The sequence below is a fragment of the Embiotoca jacksoni genome, unplaced genomic scaffold, assembly GCF_022577435.1.
Source record: "Embiotoca jacksoni isolate LCO1_2020_lvr unplaced genomic scaffold, fEmbJac1.0.p SCAF_15, whole genome shotgun sequence".
NCBI lineage: Eukaryota > Metazoa > Chordata > Actinopteri > Embiotocidae > Embiotoca > Embiotoca jacksoni.
This window is the reverse complement of record NW_027185285.1, coordinates 660,785-683,943: the sequence shown is the minus strand read 5'-3', so window position 1 is coordinate 683,943 and position 23,159 is coordinate 660,785. Positions and strand designations below refer to the sequence as shown.

General features: G+C 43.0%; 1 protein-coding gene across 3 annotated transcripts in view; it reads left to right on the top strand.

Moving 5' to 3' along the window:
- znf385c (zinc finger protein 385C) overlaps positions 1–23,159 on the top strand; it is a 118,718-nt gene that overhangs the window by 87,493 nt on the left and 8,066 nt on the right. For all 3 annotated transcript variants that reach the window (XM_069148651.1, XM_069148650.1, XM_069148653.1), the window contains 3 exons: positions 6,660–6,802; positions 11,759–11,869; positions 17,490–17,703. In XM_069148651.1, the coding sequence (XP_069004752.1) occupies positions 6,660–6,802; positions 11,759–11,869; positions 17,490–17,703 (468 nt within the window). The remainder of the gene's footprint in view (positions 1–6,659; positions 6,803–11,758; positions 11,870–17,489; positions 17,704–23,159) is intronic.

Here is a 23,159-nt window from a genome sequence, read left to right as displayed (position 1 = left end):
CAGTGGCATCTCTGTTGCCTGCCTGTAGCCGGCTGCCTCGTAGGGCTTCACAGTGGGGAACCTGAGCAATTTGTTTCTGGATGGCTCCAGGCTTATCGTCTCTGCTTGACAGATGGGCCTTGCCTCTGCTCAGGTTGCGTTCGGCAGGAACGCACTGCTCACTGCTTGCCTGACAGAACTCATTATAGACACTCCCCAGGAGAAGAAGCATCTCCACGAGGTCGTGTTACCGGGCCCCTACGACTCACTGAGTCAAATACTGTACACCCAAACATACTGCTGACATCTTATCTGCAATTTGAGGTAAAATGTCAAATTTATGAAAATAATTGTTCAAACCTGCTGCAAGCCACTTTTCAAGCATCTTTTCATGTCAAAAAAATAAGCTTTTAAGGTTATGATGTAACCCTGTAACAGTAAAAAAAAAAAAGAGAGACAAAAAGATACTTTCAGGGTCAGATCGCCTACACTTCTTTCTTGTAATTGAATTTGAGTGCTAACCTCGTTGTTTGTCAGAGACAGTAACCGGCTAAAGTTGGTATCTTTGTCTGATGAGGCGATGTCGCTGCTGAAGCCAAAGGCTCTGTATTGATCTAATTTAAACCACAGGGTTAGGTCATACTTTATTTATCGGCTCTAAATTAGCCTCTACATTCCTTTTTTCAAACTTTGATGGAGCTGCCTGAGGTCTGTATCTCCCTGTAAATCTCCCGCCTACTCATCTAATTTCATACCGCTTTTTATTTTGTATTCTGCGGTTAATGAAGCATTAAAACAATCTCATTGATGTGCAGTTCGTCTATGCGGGACAGTAAAAGAGGACAGATTGCTGACAGAGTACAGGTGAGGTTTTGGGGTCGGCAGGGAGGCAAACTCAACAGATTTTGTTTCATTCCTCTAAAAATTACACGTGAAAGAAAAGTTATGAAGCCATCTCCCTTCCTGAGTGTTCTATTTTCAGTCGTGGGTCAAACTGTGCTTAGCCTTGCATATAATCAGGCCACATGGAGCAGTCTGCCACCTTCTGCAATCCAGGGAAAAGAAGGAGAAAGGAGGGCAAAACTACATGTGAGATTTTTTTTCTTTTTTAAGAGCTGATTAGCTTAAAATAGTGTCAGAGAAAGGATGTACCCATGCTGAGATAAAATATAATCCTCATAAAATTTCTTCACAACCTTATTAGAAATCAACTCAAGTATCTCTGCTTGAAATGTCTGCGAAGACGTCGATTTTTGTGGTCTTTGTTAGCTCCTCTGCCTTCACATTGACACACACTGGAGAGGAGAATAAACTCAGGTGTGCGCTCAGTGGACAAGCAGGCATCTGACCGCTCAGACATCAAACAGGGTGAAGCTGCAGCTCCGCTCTGCTCCAATATTCCGAGCACATATTTACCGCATAAACTATATCTGCCCGCTGTGCACACATGGAAATACAAACTGTCATGTGCAGCACACACAGTTATCAACTTATCCACTTCAGTACACAATATACAGCCACAGTGCAGCCACACGTTATGCCGAGTGACCCAGAAAAAAGAGCGAAAACGTAATTCAAAAAAACAACTTTAAAAGGTTTTAAGGTAAGGTGAGGAAATGAGAGCTTGGAAGCAGGGGGGGATAAAATGAGAGGCTTCTTTGTAAAAAAAAAATGTAATTGCATGCTACTGAGAACAGTTTACATTTCACTCCTGAAAGCGGAAAGTGGCATAAAAAAAAACAAAAATCCTCTAAAATGTCAATTTGAATGCAGAAACAGCAAGAGGCATACATTTATTTGGCCACTTTCCAGCTCTGTAGCTCGTATTTGGAATAATGCTGTATATATGATGATGTGATGATGTTTCCCGATTTGGAGAAACACATAATTCTCTCGATTTCATGCCTAATGGAGGGCTAATTGAATTTCCGTCTTTTCTGCGCGGTTGGGTGTAATCAGTCCGCTCACGTCCGGTCTGAAACTTAGGTTTGCAGGTGATCATCACACTTGAAGGAGTGGAGAATAGAAGTGAGGGAAGAACGGCCGCGGATGGAGAGGAATACAAAAGCGTCCGTCTTTAATTAAAACTGATTGTGGTTAATGTTCTCTGTCCGTGCTATAATAGTTCCCACGGTGGCCCTCATACCACCTCCTGATCAAGCGGAAGCTAATTGACTGTTAACAGTCACTTTTCTCTCTCCCTCTTTTGTCTTTCTCTCTCTGTCTTTCGCCGGAGTACATTCGGACATTCGGAGGCAGCGCAATTTCATTTCGCGCCCTCGAATGGCCGTGAGCCTCTAACACACTATGAGGCCAATTTACAATTTTCCAGGAGCAGCGCATCTGAAGCAGCCATTTGTATGCGTAGCACGTCTCGGGTCATTTCATACCTCGGTCGATAAGGTGTTCTGTTGGTTGGGTTATTGTAACTAAAAAGCTCCAGTTCTATATTTATGCACAGAGAGTTGTAGTTGCCGGCTCTTCCTCCACTGTCAGATCCAGTCCCATCAGCCCGTTGGTCTGAGGCACGGCAGCAGCCGGCGGGAAGTTTGCAGGGCGGTGGGGGGATGGTGAAACAGTGTGGCAACAGTGTGGCAGATGCACAATGAGCAACATCGTTTTATGACTCTTGAGTGTGCATGTCAGGACTCGGCTGTGTGCATATCGGCTGTGTGAATGCCACGATCACTGACTAGCAAAACATCATCAAAAGAGAGGTTATTATGCGCACTTGGCAACTGACAAAAGAATCATCCACATGGTGCAGAGTCATTATGCTCATGTTGCGCCTGCACTTAGTGCTCATCATTTCACCGGTCAGCAATTTGCCTTGCAAATTCCTGTTCATTTAAGTGTAGATGTGTAGATGTTCATTATCACAGCTGGATAATCAGATCCGAAGCTTGATGATGAAGGTCTCACTGACAGACCGACTGTTACCCAACAGGCAGTCGCAGCTGAGCATCAGAGATGTGCTGCACAGAGCCCCTAAATTCTGCAGAAATCACAGAAGAAATCAGAGAGAGAAATGGCTCTTACCCCGGTGATCCCACAATCACTCGTCTCTCCAAAAAAGAAAAAAAAGAGAGAGAGAGAGAGACAGTCTTTCTCTCAGTCTTACCTTTCAGTTGTGGACATAGCAGCACTGGTCTTATACTTTTATTTTTTTACTTCACCAAGCAGTATTTTGTGTCTTTATACAAACAGTATAGCCAAAGTCACTAGAGTTCTTGGGGGTCCACCGCCATACAGTGTCCTTGTGTTTTCAGTCTCTGTAGGCTGGGAAGGAAGTCAAACTGAGACAAAGAGAGTTTTTGGTTGGTTGGAGTTTCGACACAATGAAGAACAACAAATATTGCAGAGCCACAATAAATGTTGCCAGATTAGTTTTGTGAGATTTTAGATTTCAGATTTACAGCAAACGAGTGGTGCATTCATCCAATCAGGTTGCAGAGAGGTCTGTCAATCATATACTATACAGTCCCAGCTGAAATGGCACCTGTTTTAAGCAAGGTCATCCCGAGTGAAATCAGCGATTCGTTTTGAGAGGCTTCACAATGACTGAGAGGAGGAAAAAGAAGGTGGAAATCCACTCACCCAACACCAAGACCCTGCTGCGCCAGCAACTATCCCACATAATTACACCGGGCCACAAATAGAAAGGCAGTTTTCTATCCTCCTCGACCCTCTCCTTTTCACTCTCCCGTGCCGCTCAGCAGCAGGAATATGCAGCGCACGGGGGGGGGGGGGGGGGGGGGGGGGGGGGGGGGGTGTTTAGATGTGAGAACAGGCAATTTGTCAGAAAGCTAAGGGAGCACTGGAGTGATGACAAGAGAATTACAGTCGAAGGACTTAAGGGTTGAACGGCTAATTCTGTGATAGCGGAAGAGGAATGAGGAGGGAACGCTCGGTGTGTTTGCTTGTGTACATTGGAATCCATTATTTTCTCAGATGAGCATGTAGAAAATAATTGAAAAATCTGTGTTTGAGTTGCACGGCTCGGATGCACCGCGCAAACACACACACACACACACACACACACACACACACATCTGAGTAGATGCAATGTGACGGTGGCTGTTGTGTAACCAAGCCCAGTGAGTCATGAGAGGGAGGAATGCGTTGTTGTGATGGTTGGAGGAGGAGGAGGTCTGCCTGGGGAGGGACTGGCAGAGACAGTCAGAACCGTTAGCAAAGTCATCTGGGAGAGAGGGGAAGAGGCTGGACATTTGGTTCCAGGCCTCGCCTCAACTGCCAGCGGTTGTCTGGACCCCGGACCACAAGTGAGGCAGAAATAAATCTGAGCCGTGATGCAGACATAACTCTGGACAGAAAGAGCATATGTGCACACGACCACATACACATGCAAACACACATATGTGCACAAACACACACACACACACACACACACACACACACACACACACACAGGTCAGCAGAAGGAGCAGGCTGGAATACAAAAAAATCCTTCTTCCTTGCACATACCTTTGCGAACACATGCAAAAACACAAGTAAGGTGCTTGAACTCACTTTAAAGTGACTCTTACTGGAATCATACGCAATATGTGCCAAGTGGAAAATTGCACCTTGTTTGATTTTTTTTTTTCATGTGTGTGTGCATGTTGTGTGACTGTGTTTATATTGACTTCCCCTTCGCCCTGGGAGTTATTTGTTTTCAGAGGTGCGTAGGCAGATTTGTTTGTATGCATTTGTGTGTGCGTGTGATACTCGTCTAGTATATGCAAGCGGAGCACACACACACACTCCGTCGCTCGCTGTCGTGCATGCCTGGATTCAGGCTGCGCCTCCGTGGCAGTGTTATCATCCAAAGAGGCAAACAGCCAGCCACTGATTTAATAAGCTGCCTTGGGAGTCACAGAGAGGTGGGGAAGTACTATCAGCTGATAACTGTCCTCCCTGCAAGCCCAGCTTTTTCCTCTTGATAGCCGTGCCAAGAGGAGACTCATCTCTTTGTTTTTGTCTTTTTGTGTGTGAATGTGCATGTTGTGTGTGTGTGTGTGTGTGTGCGTGTGTGTGTGTGTGTGTGTGTGTGTGTGTGTGTGTGTGTGTGTGTGTGTGTGTGTGCGTGTGTGTATGTGTGTGTGTGTGTGTGTGTGTGTGTGTGTGTGTGTGTGTGTGTGTGTGTGTGTGTGTGTGTGGGAGCGATTCCCTGCCGGCTGCTGTCTGTAGGCCGTGTCCGTCCTGTGCAGCCTCTCTCTCTGGGTGTCAGACAGACAGCAGAGGAGAGCCCACACATGGCAAAGGCAAGACCGAGCCCAGCGCTGAGGAGCATATGCTCAGAGCTTCAGTGTTTCAGACCCCCACCCACCAACCACACACACACGCGCACGCACGCACACACACACACACACACACCCACCCTGCGTCATGGCTGCCAAATCCTGCCAAGCCGCAAGGAAGCCACGGGCCAGACTACTGACAGATTCCTCATCTATCACTGTGTTCTCTACTTCACTCCAGCCATACAGCAGTACAATCATCATGCCACAACCTTGAGAGCGAGCATGAAAAACAAAATATTTTGCACTGTGCTTTATTTTCACAGTTTTTTGAGTGGGATGCCTTCGTGGGCACGTTTGAGCAGTCTTTGGGTGACCTGTTAGTGGAATAGCTCTGTATTTCATCCAGCGTAGTCTAGTCAAACTCCCAGACTGGAGTTTGTGTCGCCGACATCAAATTAAGTTTGGCTTTTCTTGACCATGACCGCGATCTTCCCATTGCGTTAGAATTCATTGTTAATTAAACTATTAATAAATGAAAAAACATGGCCATTGATTTCACTTTGAGTCTTTTCTTATCATTTGATATTCAGGTACACATGAACATTTCTCAGGTCTCTCTACTAAAACAATTCTCTTTTATGGTCAAGCCATTTTATTCCTCAGAAGCTGGCATTATCGTAAGATCACTGATTGCTCTTTTTCTTTTGTTGTGTTCGTTTTCACACACACGAGTGCAGCCCTCTCACAGCTGTATGTGTATGTGTGCACGAGGCCTCACAAGATAGGCATACTTTGAGGTGGCCACGGTGACCTGCAGCTGACACCGATGATTGATCCTGGTGCTGGGATAAGTGCCTGCACACCGCTGAGCGCACCGGTCCACTGAAATGCAGCCAGGCGGAAAATTAGAAATCTCTTCATCCCTGGTCCATTTGAAATCCGATATCTCCCATCTTCCCCTCGTGCAAGCACCTTTCCTTAGCCAATAAATCAGTAATTAAATGATGTGTTTAGTACATGTGTGTGTGTGTGTGTGTGTGTGTGTGTGTGTGTGTGTGTGTATGTACATTAGGGGCAGGCGTGTGTCCTTGGGGGATAAGCCTGCAATGGGGGGGTATTAAGTGTCCAGTGAAACTGCACATCCCCCCCCACCAAACACACATGTACACCTCCTATTGTCTGCATAGAAAAAGAACCTCTTTGAACACGCTACAATGTCCCAGATACAAACACATGCCCATTCACAGCTGGAGGTGTAACGGTGCCTCTGGTATCGAATAAATCAAAGTCAGGCCTCCCCTGAGCACTGCACTTGACCCCTTGGAAGCCATCAGTGCTGCTCCACTGTACAGACACACTGAGACAGAAATGTCCCTCCTGTTAATTTTTGTTAATGTTTCACGACTCCTAACATCTATCTCATTGTGTCTTGTCCAGGTACGTCAGCCCAGGGCAGCCCCCTCCTCGCTTCCCTCCCTGTCCCAGGACGGCCTCTGCAGCCTCAGCTTGACCTCAAACACCTCCTGCCCTTCAGGCTCAATGGATCCTCCCCACTCAGCCTCTTCCCCAACTTTAATACGGTGAGTCCGATATTAAAAAAAAAAAAAAGGCACTTAAATAAACAGGGAAATTAAAGTGGAGTGGAATATATAACTTTTATCAGCATGGAATAAACAATAAAGACCTCTGGCAGCATCAGAAATAGTTTGCATATAATAGAGTACCTAATTAGATCCATCAGATATATCATGCATTGTTTTGTTTCATCTTATAGGCTCTTTGAAAGCAAAATATGTTCAGTAGACAATGAGGCAAGTGGAGTGAAAAATCGAAGGACCTGGAAAAAATATCACACAGTCAGTGGTATGGATTCATAAATAACCCCCAACTGACATATTAGCATTATTTTGTGCTGTGGGGCAGCAGGAGTCATACCTCCATGGTATAAGGGCTCCGGGTTATGATCCACACGCTTCATAATTTGTATGTCAATGCTTCATCTCATGCTGACTGCATTTACTGTATATCAGTGTGTGGTATAAAGGAATACAGGCCTATAAAACCGTGTCCTTAAAGCTGGCCACCCTGTTATTTACTGTGCTGCTATCTTCCCCATTCAGACCTCCAACACTGTGCAGCTGCCTTACCTTCAGGTTTAGGTTATCATCTTTATTCAAGTTGTGTTTCACCTCACAGTATTGCTGTTTTCAACTCAACATCAGCATCTCCACAGATGAGACCTTTATTACTTTGTTTCAAATGTCAGCAACAAGCTGTTCGGTTTTCAAGCACCTCGGTTCTGATGCTTACCTCGCCTCGGTGCCTGGAATTAAAAGCTTGTGTCTTTGATCCTTTACTTGCCAGCGCTATGTCCATTGTCGTTTTGTGTGTGGGTATGTGTGCCGGCACTTCTTATTTCTTTTGATCCTAGGTTGTGTGTGTGTGTGTGTGTGTGTGTGTGTGTGTGTGTGTGTGTGTGTGTGCACATGCATTAAGGAGTGTGTTCACTCCTCTCGTTTTTCTGTGAAACTGTCTCGTTCTATGGTCTCTAAATGAAACATAAGCCAGGGCTTTGGCTTGAGCATACACTTTACACCTTTTTCAACTGAGTAAAAAAAAAAAAAGGTAGGACGAGAAAGAGAGGGAAATGGTGGAGGGGGGAATACAGACATCTGGCTGGTGCAGTGAGGGGGTGGCTGAGACATAAACGTTCGCTGTATGATGTGTGTGTAGGGGGCGACAACCTGCTTTGTGAAAAGTGCAGTTTATTCATTTGTTCTGCCGCCCACTGCTTTGGGTCATGGAGTCGCCTATATACTGGCCTGCAGCATGATAAACACTGACTCCTCTAACACCCTCATGTATTTATATTAGCGGTGGAGACAGTGGGGCAGGTCTCTGGTCAGTGTTTTGTCTGGGTTTTGCTTTTGTTTCAATGGTAAAATTTCTGTTTCTATTCTCAAACCAACATCTGTGTCTGGCAGCTCTGTTAAAAATAATTTGTGGTAAAACTGAGAAAATACATTTTAGTATTTAAAGCACTGTTTTATTTTAGCACATTGTCCCTCCTTACTAGAAAAATAAAAGTAGTCATCAGAGACTGTAGAAGAAAATGCAGTAGATTAATGATGAATGCAGCAACCTTTTACAAAGGAAATCACATTTACAGAGTTGTAATAATATCCAGGCAGTCATCGTTAAATCAAATACAACTCGCAGTTGGACTTGAAATCACAAGCAGAATACAGAAGTTATGATAACCATGGAAATAACATCAAATCAGTGTGGCTTCATTCCCAGGAGGAGATGATTAGCCTCCATAACACACAGTCTGACAGCGCAGCTGTGGCATTAATCACAAAGTCCATTTAACGGGGAGCCCCGGGTTCTCTTAGCCCTGATAAGGCACACGTTGTCCCAGACGTGCACAGGGGGGAAAGATGAATGCACCTGTCTCCAAAGCTAAATATCCTCCAGTTCCCCTGATGTACCTTCTTACATCCCCCCCCCCCTCCACCTCACCTTCTCCTCATCCCACTGTGTCCCTCTCTACCTTCCCTGAAACCCCATCACCGACTCGGCCGCCCGGCGCAGGATAACTTCTGTCTGCACTTGGACGGCGGGGGAGAACGGAGGTCTCAGACAAAAGACGCATTTATAGCAGTTGGTTCAGGATGGCTGGAGGCAGACAATGGACACATTCTTCGATTCCTAAAACAAATAGCTGTGTGCAGCCTGCCCTGCAAAGGTGGACAGAGGGCGGCAGGATTGGGAGAGCTAGGTTTCTGTGGTCGGGCCACAGCTGGTCTAGGGAAAAGTCTGTTGCTCCCACAGGTAGCTTTGAGTCATGTAGAAGAGGCCAAAATAAAGCAACAAAGGTTGAGATAGCCCTGAGGGAGAGATATACCTCCAGCATGGAGGTTTCATTGTCAGGTGTGTTGATATTCCCTCTTACACCTGGCCTTGAGAAATCCATAGTAAACAGACTCCACTTTTGCAGAGGAGGCAGGTGCCTTGGACATGGCGGCACTTTGTGTGGTATTCAGAGAACTGATGTTGTTCAGGCCTGTGTATCAGAGAGAAATCAAGGCAGTGTGCCACTCTCACTGCCATCAATACACCACCGCTCCTTGATCTCTGGGCAGCTGAGGCTGTCAGCGGTGCCACCGCTTTGGTTCCAGTCAGCGTGGCTGTCTGACTCTGTGAGAACAGCGCTCTCCCCGGCCGTCCTGCCACAACTCTCCCAGGTGAGCAGAGGAATGGACTGAGTCCAACCCTGTGCCAGCATGGGGTAAGATCCAAAGTGATTGTAATATGTGATACCATACTGAAGGGGGCTGCAATGAAATCAGCTGTGGAAAGCAGATCTTAAAATGAGGCCAAGGCTTTCCCTCTGCTGTTCATAGCAGATTGAAGTCTTTTCACCGATGTGTGCTATTAATATGTAGAAAACTTACATCTTTTAAAGGCCATAGTTTCCAAATTATTTGTATTGCTGTCCTGAACATGATGCATTATTTTCTGAGGTTTGGATGTTTGAATTAAAAAGTGGTTTTGGTAATAGTGAGATGTATGAGGACTTTCATTGTGAGAACAGGCAGTCCCTAATAATGATTTAACCTACAATGCATTAAGAGTGAATCTGACACACATTTAATTATTGTCTGAACACAGTGACCGCCTAATTTGGCAAAGCGACACCAGCAGAATATCTCCCGTCTTTGCTTCATAAGTAAAAAATAAAAGATTTAAACCCTGCAAATTTTCAACTCACCAAATGTGAACAAACAGCCTCACAAAAAAATCAAATGAACTTTAAGTCAGGTGGAGTTATGCTGTGATTTGTGTGTGATCAACACAGTCATCATACTAACAGGAATGATTAAAAAACGTATCACGCCTCCAGTGCACAAGGGAAGGAGGCAGATCAGTCAAGCGCATTTTCGACATACCTCCATTGTCCTGAGAAGACTGGTGACTTTCCAAGTTACTACAGTACAAAAATATTGTGTCATCCGAAACGCTGATCTTAGATCATCTTTAGGCAGTAAGTCAAATACATTGTTCTCTTGCTTTATAATGTTTTATTGGTTTATTTAAAATTATCTATACACCAGTGCTGTTGTCATATTTCCTCTGTCTACTTAATTGCACCTGATCACTATTGTACTATAACAAATTGGCATGGAGAAAACTTTGATCTCAGCTCTGTGACTGCACACACGAAATAAAGAGGCTCTTTGCCCCCTATTTTATATGAAGGTATAAGGTTGAAGTGGTTAGAAGTTATTTTTTCAGTTGTAGCCACACAGTGGTTTCATTTTGTGAGGCATCAAACCACCTTGACTCATCCACTTTTTCAAGGCCTTTAAAAGCTGTTTTTTTTTTTTTTATCCTTGTTCTACCGAGCAGCCATTAGAAAGCATAATTTGATGTGAAGCATAACAATAAGCCTGAATGTATTTACCTTTGTATTTGTTATAGTCAAATTTATTTTATGCATTCTGGCAGTTCACTGCCAGCACCGGTCCAATAATTAGCTAGCATGCATGATATAGTAGACCTCTCCCCTGAGGTTGTGCCTTTTCACCTTACCTCTTCGATCTGAAGGGCATCAGAGGAAGTTTGGCAGCAGAACTCTTAATGAGCATTTGTAATCAAAATACAGCCACTGGTCACGTTGCTCTGTGTATGCAGGTGAAAGAGATACTGATGATCAGAAAAGCCTGCATAAATCTCAGAGTATCACACACTGTCATTGCAGTATTCTCTTCACATCAACGTGTAATGCAACTGCATGCTAATTCACAGAGTAAAGTTTTTATTTGTTCCAGATTTAAGCCGCAAACCTGCTCAGCTGTCACTGGAAGATCCCCCCCGCTTGTCAATTCTTCTCTGTTTTACCTTTTAATGAAATGGTGCATTCCAGTGGTTATTTTGTGATTATACTTTCCATAATGAGATTCAAACACCCCCCTTAAAAATGGACATAAACAGATTGCCTTGCACCAGTTAAGATGCACAACTGGAGCTACTTCATGCATTAATGAAAAACATGTAATTTGATAGTATTCAAATCTAGCCAAAAACAGATTGCTGGAGTGTCAAGAGTATGTAGTGTGATAAACAAGTAAATCTGACTTATTTACATCAGATCAACAGGAAAATAAATTAAGAGAAAACTTGTCAATGAAGTTATGAGTACACTGTATTTATTATGAACTTTTTTTAGTTTAAACTTTCACCCCTAATAACGAATTGGTTGTCTCAACATTAATGGCAAATGCTAACTCATGAAAGATGCCCATGCTCTTTAATTCTAGAACCAGATTATGACATTTATTACTAGTAGTTGTAATTATTTCCTCATTAAAATCTAGTAGAAGTTTTTGTATGTAATGTCATGCCGGCTGTACTGCTTTATGAGAAATAGCTTCACCATACCTCTGAGGCAGAAATTTCTTTTCTAATTTGGGAAACTAAAAATCCTTTTGAACTGATGTTGTTTGTGCTGGTCATTTGTTTGTCTCTCTCAGATGGACCCCATCCAGAAGGCAGTGATCAACCACACATTCGGTGTCCCTCAGCCCCTCAAGAAGAAACAGATTATCTCCTGCAACATTTGCCACCTGCGCTTTAACTCGACGGTGAGAAACGCTTTGTTGGCTTTATGCTGTGGTGTTTATGTGGAAAATAAAGAGGTTGTGGAACAATAAGAGAGAGAAATAGACAGTGTGCCAGACTGTGTAATTTATAACGTAAAAGCACTCTATACTAGAAAGTGAGTCTAGCCTCAGAGAACAACATTGTTTTGGCCTTTTGCTTTCAGCTTGAATGCTGGTTTTATTATCATCTTTCCACAATTACCTCAGCTCTTATCTTCCCCACTGACTCACTCCATTTGTGTATGCTGTGTATGTGTGGGTTTGTGTATATTGTGTTTTATGGATGCATGGCAGAGAAAGTATATGTGGATTTCTTTGTGTGCATTTGCAAAAACAAACTGTAAATGTACTGTATTCCTTTCTGCTAATGAAAAGTTGGTCATTTAGGTTGGTTTTTTTTTTCCCAGTTCTGTATATAGAAGTTTGTTCGGTTTTCTTTCATTGTAGTCTGTGTGTGTGTGTGTGTGTGTGTGTGTGTGTGTGTGTGTGTGTGTGTGTGTGTGTGTGTGTGTGTGTGTGTGTGTGTGTGTGTGTGACTGTGACTGTGAGTTGTGTTGGTATGAGGGATTAGACAGCAGGGAGAGCTGCCGTTTATCAGCAAAGAGCAGAAACAATCAGCAGCCACAGCAGGAAGCAGCATTCTCGGCTCCCCATTCCATTTCTGCCATCCTTTCCACACAAACACACACACCCACACCCACATCCCCCCCCACCACACACACACACACACACACACACACACACACACACACACACACACACACACACACACACACACAATACAGTACACATTAAAACATGCACACTGAGAGTACACACAGACAAACATCCCATGATATTTCATGCATATTCAAAATTAACAAATAGGTAATAGTTCAGAAAGCCTTAAGACATCACAGGTCTGGGCACATCAAAAACGCACACGCACACGCACACACACACACACACACACACACACACACACACACACACACACACACACACACACACACACACACACACTTATATTTGGACTCCATCTTCAAAAAGGGTCTGAGGCACAGGAGACAGAGAGCTGAGAGGGGAGAGGAGACGCAGACGTGATCTTCACACACTAGAGCAAATCCCATTCCCTGCCTCCGCACACTGACTTAAAGAGGAGTGTCAGGTCTGACTGTAGCTTTATCTGTCTCTCAGAGAGCATAAATACTTTCCTAACACTTCCATGCACCTTCCTCTGAGTTTTCTCAGATATTATACCAAGTTATCTTTATGCATAATGCTCAACGGAGAAATAAGTAAGCTTACTCTGCGGCTCAATATAGCTCAAATTTGACCTTAAAAAGCAATTTAACACCAGCTGGCAATGTTATTTTTGAGGACTTGCAGCAGAGATGTAGAGGTGTACTGCAGGGTGTATCATTGCACTGTGGCTTTGCTGTTGGGTGTGGATAGAAAGAGCACACTTCAGACCCAGCCAGGTGTCATGCCAAAGTGTGTAATACACCTGTCAATCCACGAGAGGATATCTTGTCAGGGTCACGTTTTGCCTCGTAAAGGTGTGAAATGTAAACGCATGCATGATCAGGGTGGAAGAAAAAGGTTAATGTGATGAAGTAACAAGAGGGAACAGAGTCAGAGTGCGGAGGAGGACATGGATGGTTGGATGGATCCATTATTGATGCAGTTTCATATGTCATCATCGAGAATTTCTGGATAATGTAGTGTCTATGTTTAGGACTTGACTAGTATAAACAGTTTTGTATTTTTAGGGTATTTTAAGTGTCTATAATCCATTCAAAGTTTGGCTGAAATATTTTTAAATAGGCCTACAGTGTGAGAACAGTAGAAGTGTTGAGTATTGTTACAGTATGATTTCTACTTATGTACCTGCTTAAGAAAAACAATTTGTATCACTCCTCTTGTTCAGCATGTAACATATTGCCATGCTAGACTATAATTGGGCTGCATGTATTTATAGAACAGTGCAGCAAGACAGACAGCTGTTTTAGGAAACTACAGACCAATTTCCAACCTGCCGTTTATTTCTAAAATCCTTGAAAAAGTTGTTGCAAATCATCTTTGTGAGCATTTACAAAGGAATGGTCTGTTTGAAGATTTTCAGTCAGTCTTTAGAGTACGTCATAGCACAGAAACAGCACTGGTGAAAGTTACAAACCATCTTCTTCTAATAGCCTCAAATAATGGACTTGTCTCTACTTGTTCTTCTGGACCTCCGTACTGCTTTTGATATGATTGACCACACGATTTTATTACAGAGATTGGAAGATGTTGCGAGGATCAAAGGAACTGCATTAGACTTGTTTAAATCCTACTTATCAGATAGATTTCAGTTTGTTCATATCAACAATGAGTCTTCCAGACAAACAAGAGTTAGCTATGGAGTTCCCCAAGGCTCAATGTTAGGCCCAATACTTTTCACTTTGTACATGCTTCCATTAGGCGATATCATCAGGAAGCACTGCATAAACTTCCATTGTTATGCAGATGATACGCAGCTATATATTTCTATAAAAGCAGATGAAACGAATCAGTTAGTAAAACTGGAATTCTGTCTAAAATACATAAAGGCCTGGATGACCAAACATGTACTGCTTCTAAATTCAGACAAAACTTTATTATTATTATAATAATAATAATAGTTATTGTACTTGGTAATCACTTAGTTACTCTTGATGACATCGTCTTAGCCTCCAGCACCACTGTGAGGAACCTTGGAGTCATCTTTGATGAGGATTTGTCCTTTAGTCAACATATAAAGCAAGTCTCCAGGACTGCCTTCTTTCATCTATGTAATATTAATAAAATCAGGAAAACCCTTCCTCAGCGAGATGCAGAAAAGTTAATTCATGCATTTTGTTCCAGGCTGGATTATTGTAAATCCTTGTTGCTAGGATGTCCAAATTACTCATTAAAAACCCTGCAGTTGATCCAATATGCTGCAGCAAGAGTACTGACGGGATTTAGCAAGAGAGATCATATTTCTCCTGTATTAGTTTCTCTTCATTGGCTTTCTGTTAAATCAAGAATATAATTTAATATTCTCCTGCTGACTTACAAAGTTCTTCATGACCAGGCTCCATCTTGTCTCAGAGATCTTATAGAGCCATATTATCCTGACAGAGCACTTCGCTCTTAGAACACTGGCCTGCTTGTGATTCCCAGAGTTTCCAAAAGTAGAATGGGAGGCAGATCCTTCAGTTTTCAGGCTCCTCTCCTGTGGAACCAGCTCCCAGTTTGGGTTTGAGGGGCAGAAACCATCTCTAGCTTTAAGGTTAGACTTATAACTTTTTTTTTGATAAAGTTTATAGTAGGGGTTGGCTCAGGTGGACCTGAACCATCCCTTAGTTAGGCTGCTGGGGGGCCTCGTTATGCCCTGAGCTTCTTTCCTCGCACTCTTTTACTCTCTATACACTCATATCTCACCATTACATCTCATGCTTTTTCTCTCCCATAGTTTTTGCTTATTGTCTGTTGCCTCTCCATACAGTTCATGTTTTGGATCTCTATGCTGTCCTTTTCTCTCTCTGCTCTCGCCTCACCCCAATCGGTTGAGGCAGATGCTCCGCCCACCTCTGAGCCTAGTTCTGTCAGAGGTTTCTTCCTGTTAAAAGGGAGTTTTTCCTTCCCTCTGTTGGAGGTTTTTCTCCCTTAAAGAGGAGTTTTTCCTCCTAACATATGTGGGAATTGTTGAATTGTTGGGTGTCTCTGTATAATGCTATACAGTTCTGCTGTCAGGACTTCAATCTGTTAAGTGCCATGAAATAACCCCTGTTGTGATTTGGCGCTATATAAATAAAATAAAATTGAATTGAATCTTTGACAACTGTGACAATGTTGATAGGAAAGGAAATATTTATGCATCCACCCAATATAGTTAGCAAATTAAAGGAAAACCAATGAAATGAGGCAGCTCAGTGATTGTTGAATTAACTCTTCCTCTCTGTGAGATTTTCTTCTTGGTCAGTTTTTGGAGAGAGCATTCATGAGAGGGAGCATGTTTCAGTTCCTCTGAACATATGTACCAGATACAGCTCCGTGTTTGCTTTTACCCCGGGGATCTCTTAATCACCGGACAATCTAGAATCCCTTTGAAGACTTCCTATATCTCCCTGTAGTCTCTCTGGGTCGACTGGTGAAAAAGCAAAGCTCATTTCACACCTTGTCCCTCGGCCTCCACTGAGACTCACTCGAATGTAGAGGGGTTGCTGCTGAAGGAGGCACTGGCTGAATTCGTCACGACTATTCTCCGCAGCCTTTTTCACAGCAGATCTGTCACACGATGTGCTCATGCATCTCAGTTTTTTTTAAACAGATGCTTTGACAGCCACATTGTTTAGAGGCCCACAGTATAGCACACCATTAAGGGTCTCAAGGTGTGCAAGGTTAACACTTAATAGCCAGAATGCTGCTGTTTTACATTAGATTGGTGTTTGTTTGCCCCAGAAATTGTATCTCTGCAAGTTTTTTAGTGCTTGTGGGACCTTTAATGTATTGCTGAATCTGTGATAATCAGAGAAATCTGCATTTTGCTCTGAGTGAAAAAGTCTTTAAAAGTTCTCATTTCTTCATGTATTTATTCCTCACTCAGGAGTCCTGCGGAGAAATGTCCAGTCTCTCTACTCGAGTTGTTTAGTGCCAGGGGATTTGCATGATTTCTCCCTCGTAGAAGTGGTAAATGGAAGACGGCTCGGGAAGAAGGATCGCTGTCTCTGAGCCGCACCACACCTTGCACCACAAGAAAAAGCTATTACTTAATCCTTAATCCATCCACCTCCTTAATACGGAGGGTACGAAAATGTCCACATTATTCAGCATTCCTTAAAAGTTGTGGGGGAATTTATTTTTCCTGTGGGATATAATTTGAAACAACACTCATTTAATAATGCTTGCACTGAATCAATGATTTTTGTATAACTTTTTTTTTCCCTCAAACTGTGTGGATTCTGCTCCTAACCCTCTGTAATTATGTTCTATCCGGACCACGAGCTGATGAGAGATGATCCCCAGAGGTTGTCTTAGCTTTTAATGAGTGATCTCTGTATTGATTTCTCTGCTATTCCTATGTATCCACACTGGCTCTGACAACAGGGGCTTTGTTCTCGGATTCAGCAGAGTGATGAGAATGTGAAGGTAAATCGTGATGCTCCCTGAGGGATAACTTGCGTGTTTATTGCTGCAATGCAGTCAGTCACAATGTGTTTTGGGGTCTGATTTGCGTTTGTGGTGTTCTTGCGCTCGTGAGTGCTCAAATGTGTGTAACATTAGTATGTATTGCCACATGTCCCTTGGTTTTGCAGAGGCTGACTCTCACAGTGCACATTAATAGGGTAGTTGTAGAGATGGAATCCTCTCTCTTGTTGCATATTACGCATGCAATTATACCTCTGGCCTCCCAATGTCCCAGCGCTGTTATCAGGTGGAAACAGACTCTCCTCTTTACAGCCTGTGTATGCCTCCGAGAGAGAGAGCCAATATTCAGGCGCGTGCATTTTAACATTTATTGCACGTGGACTGCAGTCCTTCCAGCAGATAATGCGTAGAGTCTTTCTGCTTTTTTTTTCCTTTTAACCTGGTTTTCTCTCATATTTTTTCCCCACAGAACCAAGCCGAAGCCCACTATAAAGGCCACAAGCACGCCCGGAAACTCAAAGCCACGGAGGCCCAGAAGAACAGGCAGCGACGAACTGGTGAGGCCTCATCCACGGGGAGGGAGCGAGACCGAGACAGAGACCGGGACCGGGACAGAAGCAAGACATCCACTTCTGAGGCAACTCTTCCTGCACTTATGGATACAAGCTTGGCAGAGGGAACAAGTAGGTATCGTGATAGAGAGGCGGGGGAAAAAAGGCAGCAGCAAGAGTGTGATATTTGTAACCGATGCTTCTCCGCCCTTCTTCACATTCTCGATGATCAGACTATCACTCTTAGGTTTGTCTAATTCCCCCTTCTGCTCCACTGCATCTTTTCAAACCCCCTCCACCAGCCAACTTCTCATGTTATTGACAGCTTCCATCCTTCTGCTCCATATCTTGGCTGCCCTTATCTCTTTCCCTCTGCTCCATTGTGTTGCACTTTGAGATTACATCTTCTGCACACCTAATCCTTCACCTTCTCGCCCTCCTAGCCCCCTCTGTGTTTCTGTGCATTTAAACCTCCACATTTTCAACTCGCATTGTTCCCAGGCAGAACTTATCTGGCATAGCCCCTGTGCCCCTGCACCATAGTGATGGATAGAAGGCTGCAAAGTTGTGGGATTGTGGGAAGTCAGGGAGCGAGTGATGTTGCGTAAATAAAGAGGCTGGCTGAGATTGATTGGAACCTCACCAGGATCGTTTTTACCCCCCTTTGCCTCTTAATTTCCAGCACTTGGCTCCGCCTCCCTCCGCCCCTCCAGCTCTCTCCTATCTATTTCGGTTAGATGGAGAGGGTAGTTGCAGAAACAGAATTGGTGTATTTGTGCAGCATGAAAAGAATGACACAGTGCTGGTTGAGTTGAGAGGGAGCCAAAGAGTGGTGAGAGCTTTCATTTAATGGGCTGTCAAATAGAAAATAAAGTTGAAAGAAATCAAAGGCACTCATCTGCTTTTGCAAAAAAGTTCAAACGTTTTCACATCGGTGGTGTAAATATAGATATATTATGTTTTGATAAAGGAAGAGGGGTGCATTGGTTTTCATCAGAAAATGAATGTTGACTTTTCCACACCGCAGCAGCTTTAGCTCCAAGGAGCATGAATTGTTCCGATGGCATTTTGACTGCAGAGTGAGCCCACTACCAGGTCATGTTGCACTTGTCTGGATCCACAATTTTCATTTATCCACCCAGGGTGATGGGAATGGAGAAGGGGAACAGCCGTTTTCCCTTCCCTCTTTGACTTTTTGACTTCCCTGCCTGGGAGAAGATCGCTATCTGAGAAGAATTTCAAAATGTGCTTGGATGCGAGATGGAACATCAGAGAAGAGATATGAAGGTAGACGAGGGAGACAGTTTATATTTTATCCCCCTGAGAGATATGTTCATGTGCCAATGGACACACACACACTTTCTTTTTTTTTTTGCCTTGAGCACTAAGAGTCTCCTTCAGAAAGGAGAAAGTGGACAAAAGACTGAGAGTCTGATAACGCTCTCATCAAATCTCATTTTAATATTCTGCCGTTGCAAAGGAGGGCTCTGAAAGAGGAAAGCAGCGGCGGAGACGAAACGAAATGATGAGTGGAAAATTAAAGATAAGATGAAATGAATGACGGAAACTGAGGGAGAGAGGAAGGAATGAGAGAGGGAGAACATGGAGGAGGGTTGGGGGTCAGCGGAAAGAGAAAGTAGATAAGTCATTGCTAGTTTTTATGCTGTGAATAATTTTACAGTTCCAAGGCAATTTGTGCCGAGGAACACTCTTTAATAAGCCCAATTGTGTGATTGGCCTAATGTGAAATTGAAATGCAGCAGTGCGAGCCAGTGCTGGCATGCACCACAATGCCAAACTGTAATGGAATAGCACTTCAAATTAACACTCTATGAAGTGAGTTATGTCTGCCATGAAACTAAGGGTTGGTGGGGAGCTGTCTGAGGGTTAATGCCCACATTGTCTGCCATCAGGAACCAATAACACACCTGTCGGCGGCCGCTCCAAGTGCACTGACTGTCTGACTCAGAATAAACAGACCTCCTCTGAACCCACAAGTTCAGCCTCTTCAGTTCCATCAGAATACCTACTAATGCACATTTAGACACAGGAGGCAGTAACTATTCACACACCACCTTCTGACCATGAGGCGCTGAATAGAGCTCAAAATGTACTTTGAACACAAATCAAAAGTATTTATTGGCCTTTGACACTTATCACAGAATAATTAAGAGTACCTAGAATTGCAAAACATCCACATTTAATAGCAGTATGACAAGGTGAGACAAAAATGCAGGACCTTAAATTGAAAATCTTTGAAAAAAAAATCTTTTAAATGTTGTAATTTTGTTGAAAAGAGAGGAGTTTTTAGAGGTTTGATCAATGCCAGGAAAGGCACTTTAAAGTTCCAGCTCATCCTCTACACCAGTGGGGATATCCTCTTTACTGTCAGGTGAATTGCTGTGTATTTGGCACTTTCCTCCCAAGAAAGCAAGAGCATCAATCGTTTTTTCAAATGCCCAGAAACAACATTTAGGAATTATGACTCTTGTGCATCTAAAGAAAAGATGGAGGTACAGTGATGTGAATTCAGAGCTACAGAGTCCATTGAAAAAGGAGGCTGGGGTAGAGGATTTGGGCCACAAAAAGTTATTTTAACCATGACCACCTTAACTCAAACCATTTTAACCTTCTTTCTGTAACCCTAATCAAGTAGTTTTTGTTTGGAAGGTGTTGGGAAACAATTATATTCTGTTGATAGTGCTGTGTGTCATTTAGAAGGGAAGTGACAACCATTGTATTTTCTATTTCAAGCTACCAATAAGTGTCCTATAATCTTATTTTGTTTATTTTACACCAAACCTTTCTGACATATCTTACTTATTATACAGGAGATATTCTGTCATGTATGGTAGCACAACAATCTGTGGTATAGGAAGCTGATCAGTAAGGGCAGAGACAAAATTTCCAATCATACAAAAGGACAAATCGATGCTTATAAACCACATCTCAGACCAACAAAGGACAGCGAGCGAGCAAATGAAAGGCTACCAGGCCAGTGCCAAGAGACGGAGAACGTGCATCAATCATGACAAGCATCAATCACCCTCGGCTTTGATTGACTCCACTGTTGAAAGCATCTTTGTGGGGACTCTTGTCTGTCACCACAGTAATGATGATTTAAAGCAAGAATCTTTCCCCAGGGAAGTTGTTTACGTTCTGAGGCTGTCTTGGATCAGCGCTTGCCTGATAAATCAAGTGCTCGGTATCTGGGTGTGTATGTGAGCGTGTGAATAATGAGTCCGATATTAATATTCATCTGCTGTTTGGCTGTGGTTTAAGATGAGTTTAAGCCCTTCAGGTTTGGACTGTTAAAAACTTAAATTATTTTCAGGTTAAATAAAGCTGATGATACCTGTAAACATTGATCCAGATATCCATTATTTGCTGCTGTGTATTTTTACTCCACAGAGGGACTGCTGGCACTTTAGTCTGACAAAACTGTCAGAGCAAAGGCAGTCAGAAGGAAAATAGATGGTCAGAGGGCAAGTGGGACAACTGACAAGAAGAGACAGGAGGCTTTTTTTTATGGAAGAGTGGGAGTCATTGCATTAATTAAAGAAAATACTGCCCATCACAATTTTTCACAGGTGTCATCTAGAAATTGTTTGTTTTGTCCAAACAACAATCCAAAACCCAAAGAAATGTATTAATATTTGAATTCAGTGTTGGAAAAAGTAGCAGGTATTTGAATCCAAAAGACCAGAAAGAGGCCCGTTTCCACTTTCATTATTTTTATATTTAAAAAGTTAGTGTTTTTGTTTATATAATGACTAATGGAATATAGAGACAGAGAACTAGATAGATCAATCGATATCCGTCAGTAATCTGTTTAACCCTTTGCCATTTTACTCAGAACTACAGTGAAGTAGCTCGGCAGCTTGATAAATGACTGAAATGATTATTCAAATGGATTTATTAACGAATTGACTAATCATTTCAACAAGGTTTTAAATGTAATGGTTGAAAATTCAAGATTTTTCTAGCCGTTGGTTTTTCCCAAAAATTAAGATATCTGAATCTCAGCAGGTATATTTGAAATGATTCGCCACTGAATGAGCTCCCTCGTGATCTGAATCCTTGGATTTTAAGACGGCTTTCATTTCCACCAACCTCTATGTCTTCCTCTGTAAGACTCCTGCTAAATCCATTGATCAGTATCTCTCTTCTAGAGACTTCTCAGGTGGCCCTGTCTTTCACATACGCTCAGGATCATACCTGCCGCTGCCCCCCCCCACCTAGAGAAGAGCTCAAATCCCTCAAGGGTCACTCTCATTACAGCGAGGGGACTGTCTAATCTTGCTCCTATAGTTTATTTTTTTCATGGGGGAAGGAGAGTGGAAGACCCTTATCTCCAATGATGAATTTACTCTCACCTAAAAGGGACAATCAATGGAGCACAGTTGCACTGTGGTGTGTGTGTGTGTGTGTGTGTGTGTGTGTGTGTGTGTGTGTGTGTGTGTGTGTGTGTGTGTGTGTGTGTGTGTGTGTGTGTGTGTGCGCGTGGGTGTGCGGGTGTGGGTGTGTGTATACACAGGGAGAAAAGCTCACTAAATGAAATGGAGATATTCAGTATTCAGTGAGCGTGGCGCTCAGTGCTCTGGGGTGAAGTGTGTGACTCCCTCGGGAGGGCAGTGGGGTGAAGGGGAGATGTGTAATGGATCTCCAGTGACTTATCGGCTGGGCACGGCAGTCGATGGGTTTGTTTGTATTGACTGAGACTACAGGTCCACTTGATATTTGAATAGAGAGGGAGAATGAATGAGAGGGAAGAGAAAGAGGAGGTGGGATGGAGGCTGATGGCATTTACTTGCCTCAACCAACTCTAATCCAGTGTGTTCCACGTTTTAAAACAAAGGCTAATGTTATATCAGACATGGCCACAAAGCTAGCACTTGAAAAGCACTCTTAACACGGCAGCCAATATTTTACTACAAGAGGAATGGTTACATGGAGATTATCTCAGTCAACTTTGACATTTGCATTTAAAATAAAAAAGTCAATTTTAAGACTGCTTTGCTGGTTAAGTGTTCAAGGGCATTTTTCTTAGTTGCCCACTTCAGTGGGATTATAGTCTGGAACCTCTGTAAGCATGGAGGTTTGCTCAGCCACTCTGAAGGATGGACCAATTAGAAACCACTGGGGGTGACGAAGTACGATGATGTTGAAGTCAAGCGTTTGTTTTAATAATGATAAGAATAATGCAGAAAATAAAATTAAAAAGTAATTAGCTAACATGGCGATGCACTTTGTTGACTTTGGGAAAGGGTTTCTGTTGTTTACAGCTTGGTTTTCAACATACTTCATACTTCATAAGATGGTGAATGTCGATTAGTAAAATGCTCCAATAGTTTTTAAATTAACCTGGCGTAAGGACTGGAAAAAAATCCCTAATGCACTGTGACTAGACCCAGATATTTACACAAGGAATGTAATACCATTTAACGCTATATTTGTCTTATTTTTTTTAGAGGTCATGACTTTTTTTTTTTTTTTTTAAACTCTGCTTTGTGTAATTGTTAGTGTCTTATACAGTTCAGTTACCGGGTAAGAAATTCTTAAGAGTGACACCTACACCTCCTCCCACT